General features: G+C 34.5%; 2 protein-coding genes across 2 annotated transcripts; both read right to left on the minus strand.

The window, feature by feature from the left end:
* On the minus strand, window positions 1–5,813 carry LOC122603448 (ABC transporter I family member 6, chloroplastic). The gene is made up of 7 exons (XM_043776159.1): window positions 5,476–5,813; window positions 4,331–4,381; window positions 3,821–4,042; window positions 3,416–3,538; window positions 3,115–3,291; window positions 1,175–1,275; window positions 1–288 (listed from the first exon to the last, which is right to left on the minus strand). The coding sequence occupies exons 1-6, from the start codon at window positions 5,764–5,766 to the stop codon at window positions 1,189–1,191; spliced, it is 951 nt and encodes a 316-aa protein (XP_043632094.1). The 5' UTR covers window positions 5,767–5,813; the 3' UTR covers window positions 1–288; window positions 1,175–1,188.
* Window positions 5,814–9,996: 4,183 nt separating this feature from the next.
* On the minus strand, window positions 9,997–14,409 carry LOC122604873 (serine/threonine-protein kinase AtPK2/AtPK19-like). Its single transcript, XM_043777738.1, has 7 exons — window positions 14,315–14,409; window positions 12,570–13,400; window positions 11,965–12,047; window positions 11,720–11,840; window positions 11,439–11,612; window positions 11,203–11,310; window positions 9,997–10,440 (listed from the first exon to the last, which is right to left on the minus strand). The coding sequence occupies exons 2-7, from the start codon at window positions 13,185–13,187 to the stop codon at window positions 10,144–10,146; spliced, it is 1,401 nt and encodes a 466-aa protein (XP_043633673.1). The 5' UTR covers window positions 13,188–13,400; window positions 14,315–14,409; the 3' UTR covers window positions 9,997–10,143.
* Between the last annotated feature and the right edge of the window lie 5,545 nt (window positions 14,410–19,954).

Raw genomic sequence — 19,954 nt, forward strand, 5'->3', positions numbered from 1 at the left:
GACCACAAAAATTGAGTTTTATTGGGGATAGGAAACTGAATCACACTAATATACAACAGATGTTAACGGTACTAATTGTGTTTATGTAGTATACAAAAGAAGAGAGCAACCCAGATACCTACCCGTGCCTCAAGTGTCTCTCAAATAACTGATGCAATGGTTGACACAGTTTGGAACATTCTCTCTTTGATCTTTGAGTGATCATCTCAGGTGACTTGTAATTCCAGCAGTCTCGAAAAATGTCTAGAAGGGATAATGATGTGCCAAAACTTCAATAATATTGAAAACCTACAGCAATAAATAAACTATCAACAATTATACTCCCCCTTTTTTTTAATCAGATGCCTCACTGTACCTCTAAATGTCAAACTATCTGCTTTGTAATGTTGAAACAAGCACAATATTTTTCAGAAACCGGCAATCACATTAAAGGGGGCATTAGTACAAAATAAGCTAATATATGATGGATGGTGAGGATTTATGATTATTATCATATAGAAATATAGAATCGAGTGAGCACCTTTAATAGGGTCAGTCTATATCTAGGAAATATAGGTGACAATCTCAACACTTTTACTTGTGATCAGGTTGATTCTGATTATGTTTGATCTCCAACAGGTTAAATAAATACAGTAATAATAATATTATAAGAATTGAAATGGCTCAAACGGGTTATAATTAGCAAATCAACTAATAACTAACAAAGCCTTGTAAATTATTTTCATTCGAAAAGATACACTTACTTGATAATATAATTGTTGTATTCATATTTGACTTACTATATAATATAATTACAATAATCCTAAGATGTTTGGGATACAAGTGAGTCGGATCAACACAACCCCATCAAACAAAATAGCCTCTTTGACCGGTGACCAAACCCATTCAATCATATTTTGACACCTCTGCTAGGGAGTAAGCACATTTCATTACCAGAAGTTACTAGTTAGGAAAAACTTAATACCTGGTTCATTATCATATTTTGTTACAATTTTAATGTTTAATTCCAAAAGCTTCACATTATTTCTGCAGTCTATCATAAAACTATAGAGGAAGAAAAAAGGATTAAAATTTGTTGTATCAGGAATTCTTTAATTCATTGTTAAAGGATGACAACTAATAAAAAAACGAGCTTATAACCATTGTGTGCACAAAATATCTTAAGGATCAATACCTTCTAGCTTCAAATTATGCGGTCGACATTGCTTTGTAACCTTCTTTCTCAAGAATGCTAGCAATTGAAATGTCACCAGTCCTAGAAATCCTCCCCTCATCCTACAAGAACAATGATATAACAGAACAACAGCATTAGCACTTTAACATATGGTTTTCAAGTAACAAAAGAATAACTTGAAGCTGGGAAAATAACTCCTATTGATCTATGATTTAGTCGAAGTGTTAAATGTCAATATTAAAAAACTGAATGTGTACAATGTAAACTGCGGAGATGGATAACAAATCCATAAATGATTTGCAAATTGGTGCCAAAAGAGGTTAAGGCGTTAAAATTTCCGCCATTCCAAACATAAAAGGTGCTCAAACATACAATGTACCAACTTTGACTAATTTACTACAAAAGTGGGGGATTCATATATCATGGATTTACCTAGGAAACCAAACACTTTGACTGGAAAGGAACATTGGACAATTGGAAAGGTCCCCATAGTGTATATTTAATTCATCAAACCTTCTAACCTGTTTTTTTTTATACGACAAAACCTTCTAACCAGTTAACTCAATCTTATCAATTGAAATAATACAGCTATTACAATCGTAATCAAGAAACTACTAGTTTACGTTTACAAGAAGTTAAGCATTTGAACATGAACTATTTATGACTCATTACCTAACTTGCCCATCAAGGCTGGAGGTCCTTTTCTACCTATGGTAGAACCTGGAAGCAGCCTCTCTACCTTTGGTAGGGGTAAGGCTGTCTATATATCAACCTCCCCCATACACCGTCGAAGACGGTATTGGGACCCAAAACCCGTGGAAGACGGCATTGGGAGTTACTTTACTTTTACCAAACTTGCCCAGCCCTCAAACTGCCACCTCTATCATTCATATATCAAGTATATATCTATGACTACATAAGCCAACAAGATATAAGATATCCCAGCTACAACACATTTATCAGATTGTACGATTCTTTTGTGTGTTACCTTCAAATAGACCCTATAAACTTTGAAAGGTCATGTTCTATGCAGTGATCGAGCATTCGAGCCAGTGAATGGAGCAAAAGGAAGGTCCCTCCCAACAACCAAGTCCCATGTATATATATCTTTGACGGGGAAGACTCATTCCTATACATTAGTATTATATATATCTTCTTAATACTACGACTGTTCCTATATGATACATGCACACATTGGAATCTCAACTACTACCAACCCTAAATTTTAGACATGCATATATAACACTCCGGTAAGAACAGTCTTAAAATACGAATGGTGAGAACACTTAAAATTATCAATTTGATGCATTAAAAGTCCATAAAATTAACATAGTGCATAACTAAATATCATTATTTAAGTGTTTAACAACACATTGATCCGTCAAAACAAAAAAGATCACCTTTTTTGTTGGATACATCATTTTGATGAATATACATCCAAGATGGATGCACAAAACAAAAAACATGATTTTTTCCAATTTTGACAGATCAATGTGTTGTTAAACACTTAAATAATGATAATTAGTTATACACTATGTTAGTTTTATGGACTTTTAATGCATCAAAATGTAGTTTTTAAGTGTTCTCACTGTGTTCTTATTTTAAGACTGTTCTTATTTGATTGTCTCCCTATATATATATATATATATATATGTGGAAAAGTGAATATGAGGTTGTTCCCCATCTAAGCTTAGATGGGGAACCCCTCACACACAATTACTTTAACATTATTTGTATTTTAAACAAATGATGGGTCCCCCATGATATTTATGGATTAAAAAAACCAATTGTGAGGGGTTCCTCATCTAAACTTAGATAGGGGACAACCCCATATTCACTTCCCCCATATATATATATATATATACATTATAGCTATATTATATTTCCAGGGAACAAGCTTCATTTATGTAACACACATAAAAATCAAAAGGAAAGGTTACCATGATGTGGATATATGTGGGTTTGATAAAATCCAAGAGCCTTCTGTAATGAGTGATCATCAAAACAGAGTTCGTAGGAGTCATTAGTGCATTAACTGCTTTTGAAACATCTCTTAGTGCATCAACATCTAATCCAGAATCTATTTCATCCAATATAGCTAACTCTGCCCCAAGCACCTTCAAAAATAAATATAATACAATGGTGATAAGACAATACAATTCATAAAGATACAAGCACATAAATAAGTAGCGACTAAGCAAACTAAGAAAGAGTATTAGTTGTAAAATGTGAAATACATACCGCAAGTTGTAAAATTTCATTTCGCTTCTTTTCACCACCACTAAAGCCTTCATTGACATTTCTATTCAAAAAGTCTGCCTTTATGTTCACCATCTCCATCTTCGGCATGATGTAACCATAAAACTGTGAAGGCATATCATTAGCATGAGCAAGACCTAATACAATATTTAGCAAAAAATGCAGGCACAAGGAAGAAGAAACATTATTATTTCACACGAAAATAGAAGTGAAAAAGTTGGCATTGTGTTTCTAGTGGGACACTAGAAGATCTATGAAGTCTACATTGAATGACATTCACAGAGTGAAGACGTTTCATACTTTCATTATTACTTAGATAATTTCTCATATATAGGCCACTTTCACATGGGTATAATAACCAGTTTTAGTGATGATCAAAGTATATACCTGAAGTGGATCAAGCTCTGGCAAACCAAGCTTCCGTCTCCTGGCATTGTACGCCATCTGTAGAAAGTCACTGTTACTCACTCCTGGGATTTCAACAGGAGACTGAAAGCTTAGAAAAAGCCCAGCAAGCGATCTGTCTTCTGCTTCCATCTCAAGCAAATTCTCTCCCTTGAAAACAACCGACCCTCCGGTAACTTCATAGTCTTTGTGACCTACAAGTACCTACAAAATCGTACACAGAAAAAGTAGCTTAAGAGCATGTAAGGGGTAAAAAGTGACTATAAACCAGTCACACATTAGAGATCTTGTTACATTCTAGCTGACCCTCAGTAATCACTTAACTAATACGGTAGAACCATCCAACATTTCTATACATGTGTTTGTGTGTGCACAACAAAAACGTCACCTCAAAGGTCACAAGATAACAACTTTAAACCAGGCATGTAACGTTACACGACAGAACGTATAAACAAAATAAACACAGGGTATGGCGAAAACAAGAATACTAACCTTGGCAAAAGTGCTCTTCCCGGAACCATTCTTTCCCATAATAGCATGAATCTACTCAAATCAAACAATTTAAAAAACATTAGCACTTATCAGGGGATCAATTTTATAGCAGCATCACCTACAGTATTATAAAAGCTAAAATAACGCCCGCCACAAATACTATTAGGTATATTTTTAACATGGAAAATGATTAATCAACCTAATTGGTGTACTTAAAGATATGCCTAAAACCTTAAGAATTTGACATGTGGATTCCATTAATTCTCTCTCCAAATCTTGCCCCTTGATTTTCCACATGTCATCATCTTACAATTAGGCACATCTTTAGGCACACCAAGGTTGATTTATCATTATCTATACTATATTATAAAGCAGATTCCTTCCAGATTTTCAACATTGAGTTGAAATTTTCAATATTGATTTTAAGTACATCCCCAAAATACCCCTCTCATCTATTCTATATTTATCTAAAATAACCATAATACCCTTTCTCTCTCCTCAAATCTCAACCAATCATCTTTTTTCTCTCCCCTCCATAAATCATTTATTCTTCCAATTCATTCAAAATCTTTTATCTCAAAAATCATACGTCGATAAATTATAAAAATTGTATGGGTGTTCATAAAATTTCATGCTCTTTCATTAGAGATGTCATTCGATATACTTTTAACGAATTTTTAAATCCGAGGGCGGAGGGCGGAGGCCGTAGGCATTTGACTATCACACTCTCTAACCTAGCTATCACCCCCACCATCTCACCGCCGCAACGCGCGGGTACTTACTCTCGTCCTTTTAACATATAACTTTTTTTCTTTACCAAAACTTTAAAAACATAATAATTCCGGCATCGGCAGAGTTACGGGTAGGACGGCTGGCGGGCGGATGGGTAAATATATATCAATTACATACAACTTTAGCTTGTTAAGTTCAATTTCATTTCAATACATACTAAATTACTAACAATCACTAAAATAAACATTAAAAAAATAAAATATATTACTCTACTCAATTATGTAGAAAACTTTTCAGTACAAAACCATAAAAGTCAAAATAGGCATACTTTTTGTTGACCAAATTCCATCACTAACAAAAACAATATATCAAATAGTAATAGATTTATATAAGTTTGTGATGGAATTACAGACCTCGCCTTCATAGATAGAAAGATTAACGCCGTTTAGAATCTTCTGTCCGGTTTCCGTTATGACGGCCGTTAAGTCTTTTACTTCTAAAACGAGCTTTGGGGATCCAGAAACAGGACCGGCGGGTGATTCGGTAGCGAGAGTTGCGGATAGTTTTAAGGAGGGGAATTGACGGCGGTTAAGGGGAAGGGTGGAAGGTGTAAATAAGTTGAAGTTGGAGGGTGATTGTTTGTGTTTGGATGAAAGAATTACAGGCGGGGAAAGAGGGGGAAAGGACCGATGTAGCAGAGCCATTGTTTGGTTTTTTTTTTTTCTTTTTTTTGGAGCTGGGGGAATGAAGAACAGTGGTGGTGGGTGTTTGATAAAGCATTATTGTATCACGTGCATCACACGATACACGATTTGATATATTTCTATTTTTACTAAATCTCTCTCCTAATGAATAAAAGTTCTCTAACTAAAAATTCTTTAAAAATTTGCCACGTGTCAGCCTCCTCCACTTCTTCTAAAAAAATCCCGCTTCACATGAAAGACAATTCATACTAACGAATTCCAGTTCCCTAATTACTCTTCCACTTTTTAACAAATCTTTATCTTATACTCTGATGAAGATCTTTGCTCTGAACCAAATATGCCAACTTTACAATTCTTTTTCTATCTATTCAAATCTTTTTTTTCTCTCTTTTCAATTCATTAATGCTCTGTGAAATTAGTCTCCAGTCAATGATAAAAGGGGTATTCGTTCTCCATACACTTCTTTTCCATGTTCTTAGATTTCTATTTTAATTTTGTGTTACACTTCTCGCCGGAAGGATTTTGGCCGGAAAAAACAAATATCAACAATGACTCAGAACCAGGTATTAACACTTTCAATTGAGGGTTTTAGAATGATTTTCGATTTTTAAAGATGCTTCAGTTTAGGGTTTTCGCCGGATAAGCCTCTATCAACACCTACTTAAAAATCAGGTATCTCCAACTTTCAGTTTAGGGTTTTAATCTGTATTTTTTCCTTCAAGGTGTCTCATAAATCTGATTTATATAGATTGAAAACAAAGATTTGAGATAAAGATATTTGTTTTGGTTGTTATTGATTTGATTCATTGTTATTGATTTATATGAAACGCGGTTTTAAAGATATATAGAAATCAAAATATAAAACATGGTTTTATATTTTATTTGTAGAGTAAGTTGTATCATGTGTTTCTTCCTTAGATAATGTTACTGCTCATTCTTTACGGTTCAAAAATGTCATTTGTTTGGTAAGGGTCGGGTTGGGTAACACCCAACCTAATTCATATGGAAACGCTCTAGAGCCGTTATTTGAAGCTTTTTTAACAACTATAAATTCAGATTAATTTCTATAGTAAGCCGTTGTATGGGTATCTTTTGTTATGAATGTATGTGGTAGTGTAGGGTGTTAGAGTTCTGAAACAATAAAGACGAGATAAGCAAAAAGTTTCCCATGAATAATTAACTCACTATCTAAGTAAGAAATAATTCAAGTCACTATTACATATTGTTTGTGGGAGTGTGCTATTGTTTCGGTTCATCTTAATTACAGGTTTTTATTTTTAAGACCTAATTCAAGTCACTATATATGGCACCGCCAAAAAACTCAAGGTTGATAGAAAAGAAAAAGCAACCAACAGTTACCGTTGATTATAGAATGATATAGTCGATTTCAAAATCATATCAAACCAACACTTATGAATCACCTTTTTCAATAGTGTGAAGATTGGTGAAACTCAGAGGAATGTGAACTCTTAATTCAAGGAATATGTTCTCGCCATGTTCTAAGTTCCACTTAAATTTTTATAATCGGTAAAAGCTGACAACATATTCTTGCTTTAGACTTACATCGATTGTCTTTCATATAAAGAAGACATATAAGTCAATAATGAACACTATATCAAGAGGTTTGCTTTTCGTTTTCTTTACGATGAAATATTTATCAGTAGTTGAGTAGTTGAGTTTGGAAGTGACAAATTAACCGGGTGGGTTGAATAAGAGTTCATAACAGTTTTGTCTCAAAATGGAGGAGTCTAAAGTGTTGGTCAAAATGGGCAGCAAACAATCCGTTTTTTTAGCTTTACTAATAAACAAGGTGCTAAATATGTTTGGTGAACTACGCTATTACAAAAATAATCCGAACTTTTAATGTAAAGTAATTTAAAGTAGAGGTATCTTTACAAATACACTCATCGTTTAATTTTAACATTCATATGACCAATTTAAGAAGAAGTTGGATATTATTCTACCGGGTAGTTATTATCATTGTTTTAGGAATGGCATTTATCTATCATGTTACTACTCATTTACCTTTTTAAGGTTTCCGATATCAAGTGTGCTTGGGACTGCATATTTTAAGTACGTATAGATAATAGTGTTATTTGGAAGCCAAAATGCAGTTTGAATTGTTTGGGTACTAGAAGCATCTTTATCAAAACAGAGGTAGCTAAATGGGTGCAGGTGAGTTGGGTGTTGGTCAAAATAGGTTCACATCAATATGGGGACTTTTTAGTAGACATCGAATATCATGTACATCTACAGGTATAGTTGACAAAACTTGTCGTTCGAGGCTTTACATTAATCCTTATCGTTGTTGCTATTTTGGTTAAAGTTCTAAACAGGAGTGTATTTCAAAAATGACAATCATGTTTATAAGTCATATTTTGACATCTAGAACATATATCAGAAAGAACACAAGGGAATAAATGAAGTCTTCCATGAGGTTGTTGCACTTTTGACTATCTAAGTGATCTTCTTGACGAGTTCACAAAGTGTTTGCCGTCTTCTGTTGCTACTGCACATCGTGCTTCTTTAGGGAGACATTATTATAACCGTTATGATGAACGAAACTCAACTATCACTCCAATCAAGTAAGCCTAAATCTGCAAGCAAGGTTGAAGACTCTGAGTTTAGATGTGGGCTTTGAAGTCAAGTATATATGGAGTTTTTTTTTTTATTATTATTATTGGGGAAGCTAATTAAGGCACTTTTACAAGATAGTACCCATGTTAAATGATGTGTTTATGACTACTAATATATTTTTAACTTGAGTGAATACTTTCTACTATGATAGATTAGCTCGGATATGAAGATACGAGACATAAAGGTTGTAATTGGTTTAAGTGTAATCAAATATAAAAATTTTTACTAATATTTTCTTAATCATGCCCGGGTAGTCACCCGGGTTGATTAACTAGTTATACGAGTATATGTTGGGTTTTGAAGATTTGTTAGGGACTTACGAGGTTGGCGACTTGGATCGTGTTTTAAAAACCGGTACGTACCGGCCGGTATTACCTGGAATACCGGATACCGGGTTGTACCTCAGTACAATTATCTCGGTATTTTGTTAGATATTTTCATTATTCAATACCGGCTGGTATTTTTGGTATTATCGGAATGATAATACCGGTATTTTGATTTTTTTTTAAAATTACTTTTTTATACTTTAACGTTATGTTTTGTTATTTGTAAACTTTAAAACTAATATTTTGTAATGAAATACCATTTAGGTAGAAACGGGAAGCAATGGTAAATACCTTAGCCTCTAGAAACAGGGGTCATGGGTTCGATCTTTATCCCATGCAAAGGTTGGAGGGCCTTTTCTACCATTTAGGTAAAAACTGGAAGCAACCTCTCTATTTAGGTAGGGGCAAAGTCTGCCTACATCTTAACCTCCCCCATACACCGTCGAGGTATTGGGGCTCAAAACCCGCGGAAGGCGGCACTTCCGCGGAACTGAGCAGTTTCTTTCTTTCTTTCCTATTTTGTTATGAAATACCTACTTGGTAATATTTTTGAGTAGATCGTACTTATATTTTGACTATTTTCGTTAAATTGTAATAAGTTTTGTAGGATTTATATAAAAATAAAAATACAAAAATTAAATTACCGTGCCGGTACGTACCGGTACCGGGTACCCGACCGGTACAATCAAAATACTGGTATTTAAAACATTGCTGGGGATGAGAGTTAGCCCAACTAATATAAAAGCAAAAAACCCCCAAAAAAAATACTGGATAGATAAGTAACAAGATATTTTAGCTTATAAATTTTTAAAAAGAAAGATTCAAGAATAGTAATGTTTATACTTTTTAAAGTTTTAAGAACACAAACTAACATTGATCTGTATACAATTTTTTTAAAATATACGTTTGATGATGTACGGCTTAACTCTTAAGTAAATGGTCATCATCACTATCAAAGATATGTGAATGAAAATGCAAATAAAATCATATTATTAACTTGTTACCACTTAGTTTTTATCGTATGGTTGCAACTTTTTGGTTTGAGGTTTTGATTATATTGTTTCAGATCATGCTTGGTTTTCCGTCATATTCATGCTCGATAATTTCTCTTAATTGGTTATATGTTTGTTGGGTGTAAATGATGAGGTTTCTCCTATAAATGAAATTTTACCCTGGTAATTTATATGGTCCATAGTTTTAGGAACATGTTAATTATGATCTATTGGTTTACTAAGCATGCTTAAGACATTCAGAACAAAATTATCCAGACATAGAATCCAAGTAATTTATTAACTTGTTAAAATCAAATGTTAAATGACATTTGCTTTATTACACAATACACATAAAAACATGTTCCTAAAAATATAGTGTAAAAGAGTACAAACTTCCAAGTTCCAATATTGATTAGGCAGAATCATTCATCCCTCTGAAGAAAAGCAGCTGCAGGCCTCACATAAGTGAACCCCTTAAAGGGATTCTCTTGACATTTGGGGCTGGCAGCCGGGGAATCCAGAACCGGGGGCATGTTGGTCCAACACTCTTCAAAATTTGCAATGCATTGCTTACCAGCAACTTGTGGAACAAAACTTGGCCTAATTTCTCGACACTCCAATTTCTTCCAGTTAATTGATTTGAACCAACTGTGGTTTTTTATCTCATTGCTTCCGTCTAATCCACATCCAAGACGCCTGCTTGAGTCCTTCTGCAGCAACTAAAGAAGGAAAAAGAAAGTGAAATTAGCAAAATCAGTCTTTTAGATGCATTAGGTAAACAATCCGATCAAGCAGTCAATTTACAAAAATTTTTTCTTATAAAGATTTTTGCCACCATGTACAAATATTCTAAACTTTATATAGAATTGGCAAAATAATTTCATATATAGAAGAAAATAACTCTTTGACATTATGTATGCCATGCATCACTAGAGTGGTACGGGTACAATTTTTGAAGCAGATAATTTTCAATAATCATTTGAGTACGTGGCTAATAACTACAGGTAGCACGAAGGGAAGATGGAAATAGACCGACGAGGGCTCGGGTCAATATGGATATGTTTTAGTATGAGATGGGGCGGGGCGGGGTGACCCTAAAGCATAGGTTTTTTTAAACAACATTAGTCTCTAATGATGTATATCTTTGGCTAAAACTATTTTGGAGATCGTATAGAAGACTCAGCCTATGTAAACAAGTCAAGCATCTGACCTGTTTTCTTTTGAAGCCAAACTTTAAATTTAACCACTTCAAGATTATTAATGATCCAAACTCAGACCCACCAAGAAAGTACATTTCCAAACAATCAAACATGGGATTAGCCTAAACTACTTTGCAACTGTAAGCATTAACCCTAAAATAGGAGTAACATCAAACGGACAACATAGAGCATTACCGTAAGCTACGTTGCCTAATCTCAGGTTTAACTTGTTTAGAGAAGAGTGATCCACATTTAGGTATTAGAGATAGAGAAGTATATTACCCCTTTCAAAAGAGAGTGCGCTTCACTTGACAAGAAGGTTGGAAGCTTGATCTTATCTTTAACTATCTTTTGCTGGATTTTCTGTTGGTTTCCGCCTCTAAATGGAGGCTACAGAGAGACAGAGAAAGAAAAATCAACAATACGAATGAATGAGTTACTTGCTACAATATAAACAGTACGGTAAAGCTGGCAGGTAATATGTAATTCAAGAAACAGAATGAAAAGGGTAGACCAACCTTTCCTGTAAGCATTTCATACATTAAAATTCCTACACTCCACCAATCAGCTGCCTTATCATGGCCCCGGCCTTGTACGATTTCTGGTGACATGTACTCTAATGTTCCACACATGGAATTTGATCTTGTGCTCTCATCAAACTGTTTTGCTACGCCAAAGTCGGTCAACATAACCTATAATAAACATATAGCCGAAAAGAAGATGCGAATAAGACTATATATTTCTCTGTCTTCCAAAAGAAATTAACAAGACAGTAAAGGAAAGCAGAAAAGAATCATACATGCCCTTCTGCATCCAGAAGAATATTCTCAGGTTTTAAGTCCCTGTGCATAATGCCATTGGCGTGGAGATGTGAAACAGCAGACACAATTTCAGCAGTGTAGAAACGTGCCAAATCCTCCCTGCAGATAGGGAAAAAAAATGATTGCTTCTATTATGAATATCATTATTATTATTATATTAAGTATAAAGAGAGATGATACCACAACCCTTTGGGTTGGGGCGTTAGAGGCAAGTAACACATACCTAAACAAGCCTTGTCGATAGAGTTGAAAAAAAAGGTGGCCTCCATTTACAAAATCAAGGACAAGAAACAATCTGTATTTGGTCTGCATACATAAAAACAGAAAAAAAAACATTAGGATATGAGATACGAGATAGTGACCTAATTTTTTTTAATATATCGGGAAACAAATCAATTTTGGTGGTTCATCTTAGATAAAACAATCATTCGGTGTAAAATACCAACTAAATGTGATATCAAAGCCTTAGGAAACAGTTTGTTGGTTTATGTAGATGTGACAAAATGGTTGGTCACGCAGGTTAGCTTGATCCACAACACTTTTTGTCCAAACTTTATATATTGACAGAAACGGATTGTGTCATATATAATTATGGAATTTAAATTATTTCAATAATAATTCAAAATTTATTAATAAAAATAATTTAAAACGCCATATTCTAATCACTTTGGGCAACTATACCCATAATGTGTTGAAATAGTAACCTCTACTTTACTTGCGTTTTTCCTTTGTAACTTTACTAAACTTGTTCATAAAGTGGGCCCTGATCCTTCATGATAAGAATAGATTCATATAGGCAACATGCTTTGCAAATGTCCAAATTATTACCTGGAATGAGTATTTAAGCTGCACAATGAAAGGATGATCAACTTTTGTTAAAATATCTCTTTCTGCTTTCATATACTCAGCATGATCTTTCTCAAAGATCTTATCTTTGCGCATGACCTTCATAGCAAAGATTTCGGACGAACCATGCTTTCTCACTTGATAAACTTTTGCAAATGCCCCTTGACCAACTACTTTTAAGACTTCAAAGTCATCAAGTCCCACACTATCGCTTTTCATTGAATTGCCGTCATCATCAATGACAAAAGAAGATTTCTCAAGTTCTTCAAAAGCTTTCGTACTGACCCCCTCAACAAGATCATATTCAGTCTCGTGTAAAGTTAACTTGCTAAGCCTCAAAGACTGACTGGTAAAAGATGTAGGACCCACCAATGAATGGGAACGGCTGCAAATCACTTCTGGCTCATCATACACTAACTCATTTGTATTGGGTGCGGAAGTTACTTGAGGTACTGAACCAAAGACGTCGGAGAAGTCCAACTCAAAGTCAACATGATCCACAGGAAGCGCATCAGGCATGCCCATTGGAAGAAGCACTTGGCTCTGAAATGTCTTCCTTGTGGTGTTTCCAGTCATCGGCAAACATTGAGAAGCAACCATTTCCCCAAGATGGAGATAAAAACCTTGATAATTCTAAATTGATAAAGGGTGGGTAACAAAGAACGGGAGACTGAAGTTGAAGACTGAACCCCCAAGGAATCTTGCAAATAGGCAAACGAGAATCCAGAAAGGGAAGTTGTTCTTGTTTCCCGCTTCACAGGAAACACTAGATGTAGCAACACTTCTTAAAATCATGAAGACCATGCAGTCAATCTGTAGTTCATGTAAAGAAGTTAATCAACAACTTTTTAAAAAAAATATACTGTATTTATCAAAGCACATAGATTTAGGACTGTATAAGTAATGTCATCATTATTCAGCTTAATAGCAAGACCACTACCATACAACACATCCATAGAAACATCCGATGACGTCTACCCAAATAGTGTCCATAATTTTAACCAACGTAAATCTAGTGATATGTGACGGTTTAAGATCCTTTTCTAGTGATCAATAAATTGCTAACTACGAGACTTAATGCAGGTAGCTTCTGTTAAGAAAACACGAAGCCAAGGAAGGAGTGATCATTTCATATAGAAAATCCATCTAAAGGGCGTTAAATACTTCATAAAAAAGATCCAAATAAGGAGAAACCATAAGGCTTTCAAAGACTTCTTGTTACTTCAAAAGATGAAAATCGATCATTTTTCTAGTCCCACAACTACAAACAAGTTCATACCGATAAATTGAGCAATTTATCTTGAGCTTTATTCACATCAAAATTCAAAACCAACACACTCCGCACACGTTTATGCTCATTTTCAAACATTGCGTAAAACCGGAAAAAATAATTCTTTACGAATCAAAGGCGATCCCAACCACCTATCAAAATCACCAATTCTACACTAAAATTTCAAATCCCTTGAAAATATAATTAAAAAAACACAGACATCAAAATTTCACAACACATATACAGATCCCATAAAAAAATCAAAAACATTCTTACAACAAATAAAAATACAAATAAAATTGAAAATAAACAAACATTAACATCTCATTAAAACCCTAATTTAACCAAAAAAAACAAATTAATAGCATTTAATTATATAACTACAATTAAACAGTAATTAAGCAATTATAATAATTTAATTAAACAAACAGAAATATAATATAGATTTCGATCTTACCTATATCGCCGATGGAGTTCGCTGTCACACAAATAAAAGATGTTGAAAAGATAAATAAAATAAATAAAATAAAATTGATTTATCGGTTTGCCGCTTATAACTGACTTAAAAAATTATTAACAATTTTATTAAAATGGAAAATATGGAAATATAAGACGTGGCATGATTTGATTCGAGAAATAAGAATAACGTCCAACTTGTGTGGTTACGTTACATTCACGTTTTCTTTTTTTTTTTTTTTTTCTCTATGGGCCCATCTGAGTAGGTTTGTTTTTGCCTTTTTGGCTTTGTGAAGGAGGAAGTGGTTTGAGTGAGTTACAAAACTAGTCCTTTAAGTTTTGATTATCTTCAACAAAGTATTTTGTTAGTATTTTATGATTTCTATCCTAAAAAACGACTATAATATGAATCTTCAACACGCATGTGATGAAATACGAAAGTTTGAGGTAGTCAAATTGTCAGGAATTTTGGCGCAAAAGGTTATGTGATTGAGATCTTTTAAATTGTAGATAATTTTACTATCAAAGTTGAAAATTTTGAATTTTGGATTAAAAATAATGGTCAATACTAAAAAATCATTTTAAAATTTTGATCCTTGATTCTCTAAATAAACTTGATGTCAACTTTAAATGATCCATATCCGAAGAGATGCTGTGGGATAGTCAATACAATGAATTTTCACGATTATGATATCACGTAGGTTTATTCCCATTTATAACGTTCTATGGGATATTATGTAGGTGTTGTGGGATATTATGTGACATATCGCGTGTTTAAATTCTATTATATTGGTTTGAACTATATGATTTACACATTTAGTGCAAGTGGTTAATTTGATAAAAATATGATAGTAAACACTTTGCATTGTAAGTATTGTGGATGTTCATGATATCTAAGACTTTTAGTATAACTTCTTCGAAAAGACATTTATAAACTTTATTGCTCGTGTATACTTTTGATCTAGGCGTTGTTATCACAACTTGAACGTGATTCATTGTTGAGAAGAAAAAGTCAATTGAGATAAAGCTCAGAGCACTAACAAAGTTCAATACAACTACGAAGCTACATGGAGGTGATCCCGTAAAATTTATAAAACTTTATATTTCGTAGTATTATTTTTATTTTTTATTATTTAGAATGACCTTTTATGGAGCTTTTCACCAAACCTAACCAAATAAGCTTTTTATTATGTAGAAGACATTTCTTACAAGTTAGCAGCTCGAAGCTCTATATTAAAAACATGACCAACGAAATTAGATTGGAAGAAAACCAGCATAAGCAATTGCTAAACAATCGTTTAGCTTTTTGGCGATTCAACAATTGGCATACAAAAAAGCAAGAAAAAAAAAAGTCTAACAATGCCAAATTAAATGCCTCATGTAATACTGGGTATGAACATATAGACTAGAGCTTCCAATTTAATTATTATTCAAATACAAAACTACTGGCCTACTGCTAACTCCTTGCTTCCTTGGTTCCTTGCAATCAAAATATACTATCACAATTGATGTCTCACGTTGCGCGCTATCCGCCAAACAAGACTGTCAATATACGGAGCAACTTTGATTGACCAGTCAACTGGTTTGGCAGCCTTAAACAGTTTAGATGCGGCTGCATTTGGATCGAACAAAGCTAGACGAAGTTTATGTGTGAAAAGGAACTTACCGTTTAAAGTGAATCCAATCGGATCAATATTGCCACTATACCCGGATAACACATGTAGTTTCATCCACGAACCAGCCACCTTATACTTATCCATCACCCACACTTCACAATCACCATCTTCGATGCAGGAAATCACACAAAGCTTTCGGGACCAAACTCCCAAAGTATTTCTTCGATTGCTTTGTATAGCGCCTGGAAGCAATATCTCACTAAAAGTTTCAAGATTCAAATCAAATGCTATTATGGTTTCAAGCATGCACTCCGTATCAATAGAACAAAGCCAATGAAGATGGCCATCATACCCATCCACATACACTTCACCGTTGAGATGGTGAATATATTTAATATGGGATGGAAACCTTTCCGTGATAAATTCCCATGAATTTCTTCGCATACTATACACCTCTACGGGAAGAAACTCTTGAATCATACCATTAAGAAGATAGCAATGAGTGAATGCTATCTTAACAACTTTATAATCATCAGTTTTGGGATCATGTCCGAAGCCAAAACAGTAATCATAATAGTCGTAGTCTATATCATATTTGCGGTTGTCTATATCAGGGAGAGTCATTAAGGCTGAGAGAGAAGGGTTCCAGATGTGAAAAACAGGAGGATCAATTTCATCAGTACTAATTAAGCATATCAAGCCATGAACTGAACCAATTATAACACTATCGTATCCACGTGGTGTATTAACAGGGAGTTTGATTAGATTAGTGAGGTCTTCACAAGGAGATCCAGAGGGGAGGGCGGTAAAAGCTTCATTGTGAAAGACCACTAGAATTTCGTTGTCGTTGGTATTGATTGAACGGTCGAGATGAGATTGGATAAAGGAGGGATGGGACAAGAGGGCATTCCAGCTTTTAGAGAGGAACCTCATTCGAGCGAGTTGTTTTGCTCGTAATCGAATGAATATGTTGCTTAATAAAACATCCTCAGGGATATTATTATTAGCTGTGGATAATAAAGGCTTTTTTCCTACATGCTTAATAATTGTTGAACAAGTACTCATACTTAGTTCTTGGCCCTAATTAATCAGAAACCAGAACCATTATAATTAAAAAAAAATTATCATTAAGAGTAAGAATAGTTAAAACTAAAAATATGAACAAATCATATTCTATGTAGAAATAGATCGAAAATAATTGATATAACCATAAACCTGGCAATTATTTGTAAGTGAAGGTTTGGGAGCAGAGGAATGAACCTGGCAATTATTTGTATGTGGGTTGGTTTATAGTAGATTGGTTCTGGTAATGCGACATGATAGCTGCTATAGTATACCCTCGTTTTAAATTTACGTGTGCCTTTGGCCCATTTAAGCCCAACTCTCATAAGTCTGCCAAATTTAGAAAATTATAATAAGCACGAATATAAAAAATTTTGTTGTTATAATTTAGCGATGTAATTGAGCCCGGCCTGTGACATTGGCAGATCCAATAGTATTCGTCTGAAGACAGACGACCCAAGCCATATCAGCCCAAAATTTTGATTTATATGTATAACAATATGTTAAAATAATGGCTCAATGTTGATAAATGAGCCAAACCCAAAACAAATAAATGACCCCATCAGACCAAAACATAAAAAGAAAAAAAAAAAAAAACTTAGACCAGTTGTTTTGTTGGTGTGTTAACGCTTTTTGAGCTAATTTTTTTCAATAATACTCTGGATCCGTTCACTGCTGGTACTAGTGAGTCGTACGCTCGCTGAACTGTTCATGCACTGGTCGACGGGAAGTTGGTTCATTAAGTTAAATGAATGAAAATGATCGTGGCTCAGGTGCAAATGTCTAAGAGGAGAAGAGGGTTACAAGGAGATGTTGGTTGTCTAGTATTGAAGTTTCTACTCAGGTTTTCGATCAAAACTTTTATGGACTGTTTCTGTCCGTTGTTATTGACCCGTCATGTAATGTGTCTCCTAGATATACAATTAATTCTGCATTTTACGCACGGGTCTTGGGTTCATCACCTTAGAGTAACAACTCCAGTCCAAATCAAATGTTAAAAAAATAAATAAATTTTATTAAAGCAGCAACAGAAGGTATCTATCTACTTTCTTTACTTATTCACATACAAACTCACACACACATATGGATAAAAGTGGTAGCCACACAGGGCGGTTGTGCCATTGAGTCTTTGATGATTTGGCAAAGCGCGATATAAACACTGTAGGGTATACTCTTATAACAAAATCCTTAAACCAACATACGTTTTACACCATGAAGCCTAAAATGTATACCGCCTGGACAAAAATTCAGACAATTAAAACTGGTTCGCTTATGATTGATACGTTCATCAACTTGAGTGCTGGATTATCTTGCAGAATTTAAGAAAAGTATCATGAGAGAACATCCGAAAGAACAAGAATTCTTTGTAACAATAGAAAAATTCTTTGTTAGTTATTCGTGTACCGCAGTCTGTTACTGAATAGGCAGAATATAGGCACTATGGCTTCTACAAAGAGGTCACAGGCTTTCTTAGTTTGACTTGAGGTGTGACAATTTTTGAAAAAGATAATTTGGAGTCTGTCAGTTGCATAAACGACCTCTCATACTGTCTGATAGTTAATCCAAATAGGTCCAAATAAGACGGCAATTCTCATTAGCCAATTTGGTTCTCTTAATGTCCATTACTTCATTTTGTACCCAAAGAGTGGCAAGAAAGCCAGCTGACAATGTATAGGACACTAACTATGAGAAAACATAACATAATGGTATGTTTTGACCCACTTATAAACAGATACTATCATTTAATTAGATTGGAAGAAAACCAGCATGTTAAACGATCCCTAAGCTTTTAAAAGACTCAGTAATCAGCATACAGAGCAACGGAAAAAAAAAATGATTTAGAAAAAAAAGTGTCTAGAATGTCAAATGCCTCATCTAATGCTGGACATAAACAAATAACGTAGACTAAGCAAATTACGTGATGGCCCGGCTAATGTATTGCCGCTTTTAATTATAGCTTCCAATTTGATTATTCATATACAAATACTGCTAACTCCATCAAGAGATGTTATCAGTTATCACAATTGATAGCTTGCGTTGCGTGCTACCGGCCAAACGAGACTTTCAATATACTGAGCAACTATAGTTGATGAGTAAACTGGTCTGATAACGTTAAACAGTTTAGATACGGCTGCATTTGGATCGTACGGAGCTAAAGTATGATCATGTCGGAAAATGAACTTACCGTTTAAAGTGAATCCAATCGGAATAATATCACCACTAAACCCGGATAACACATGTAGTTTCATCCAAGAACCAGCCACCTTATACTTATCCATCACCCACACCTCACAATCACCATCTTTGACGTGGGAAATCACACAAAGTTTCCGAGACAAAACTCCCAAAGAATTTCTTTGATTACTTTGTATAGCATCTGGAAGCAATATCTCACTAGATGTTTCGAGATTCAGATCATATGCCATTATCGTTTGAAGTGTCTTATCCGTATCAATAGAACAAAGCCAATGAACATGGCCATCATATCCATCCACATACGCTTCGTTGGTGGGGTAGTAAATATATTTAATATGGGAAGAAATTCTCCAATCAGAGCACGCAGACTAACATAGATGAATGTTATCTTAACAACTTTGTAATCACCAGTTTTGGGATCAAATCCAAACCGAAAAGTGTAATTAACATATTTGGGGTAGTCTTCACTTGTAGTATACGGTGGGAGAGCTTTTAAGACTGAGAGAGATGGGTTCCAGATACGAAGGGCATGAGGTTGGATAACGTAACTAGCAAAGCATATCAAGCCATTGACCGAACCGATAACAGTATTTCTCCAGGTGGGTATTTGATTAGATAAGTGAGGTCTTCCCAAGGAGATCGAGAGGGGTGGACAGTACTAAATGGTTTGCTTTGTGAGAAAACTTTATGGTAAAAGACCACAAGAATTTCGTCGTCATTGGTGTTATTGATTGAATGGTCGAGATGAGATTGGATAAAGGAGGAAT

This window comes from Erigeron canadensis, chromosome 1 (assembly GCF_010389155.1).
Source record: "Erigeron canadensis isolate Cc75 chromosome 1, C_canadensis_v1, whole genome shotgun sequence".
NCBI lineage: Eukaryota > Viridiplantae > Streptophyta > Magnoliopsida > Asterales > Asteraceae > Erigeron > Erigeron canadensis.

Bases quoted from the DNA above. Each gene is read 5' to 3' on its own strand.
- LOC122603448 (XM_043776159.1), bottom strand. From the start codon at position 5,766: ATGGCTCTGCTACATCGGTCCTTTCCCCCTCTTTCCCCGCCTGTAATT. The intron at 4,043-4,330 runs GTTAGTATTCTT...ACGATTTTGTAG, and splicing joins GGAAGAGCACTTTTGCCAAG to GTACTTGTAGGTCACAAAGA. The intron at 3,292-3,415 runs GTATGTATTTCA...TTATTTTTGAAG, and splicing joins ATGAAATTTTACAACTTGCG to GTGCTTGGGGCAGAGTTAGC.
- LOC122604873 (XM_043777738.1), bottom strand. From the start codon at position 13,187: ATGGTTGCTTCTCAATGTTTGCCGATGACTGGAAACACCACAAGGAAG. The intron at 12,048-12,569 runs GTAATAATTTGG...TTATGTATGCAG, and splicing joins AGCTTAAATACTCATTCCAG to ACCAAATACAGATTGTTTCT. The intron at 10,441-11,202 runs GTAATATACTTC...TTCCTTCTTTAG, and splicing joins CGCACTCTCTTTTGAAAGGG to TTGCTGCAGAAGGACTCAAG.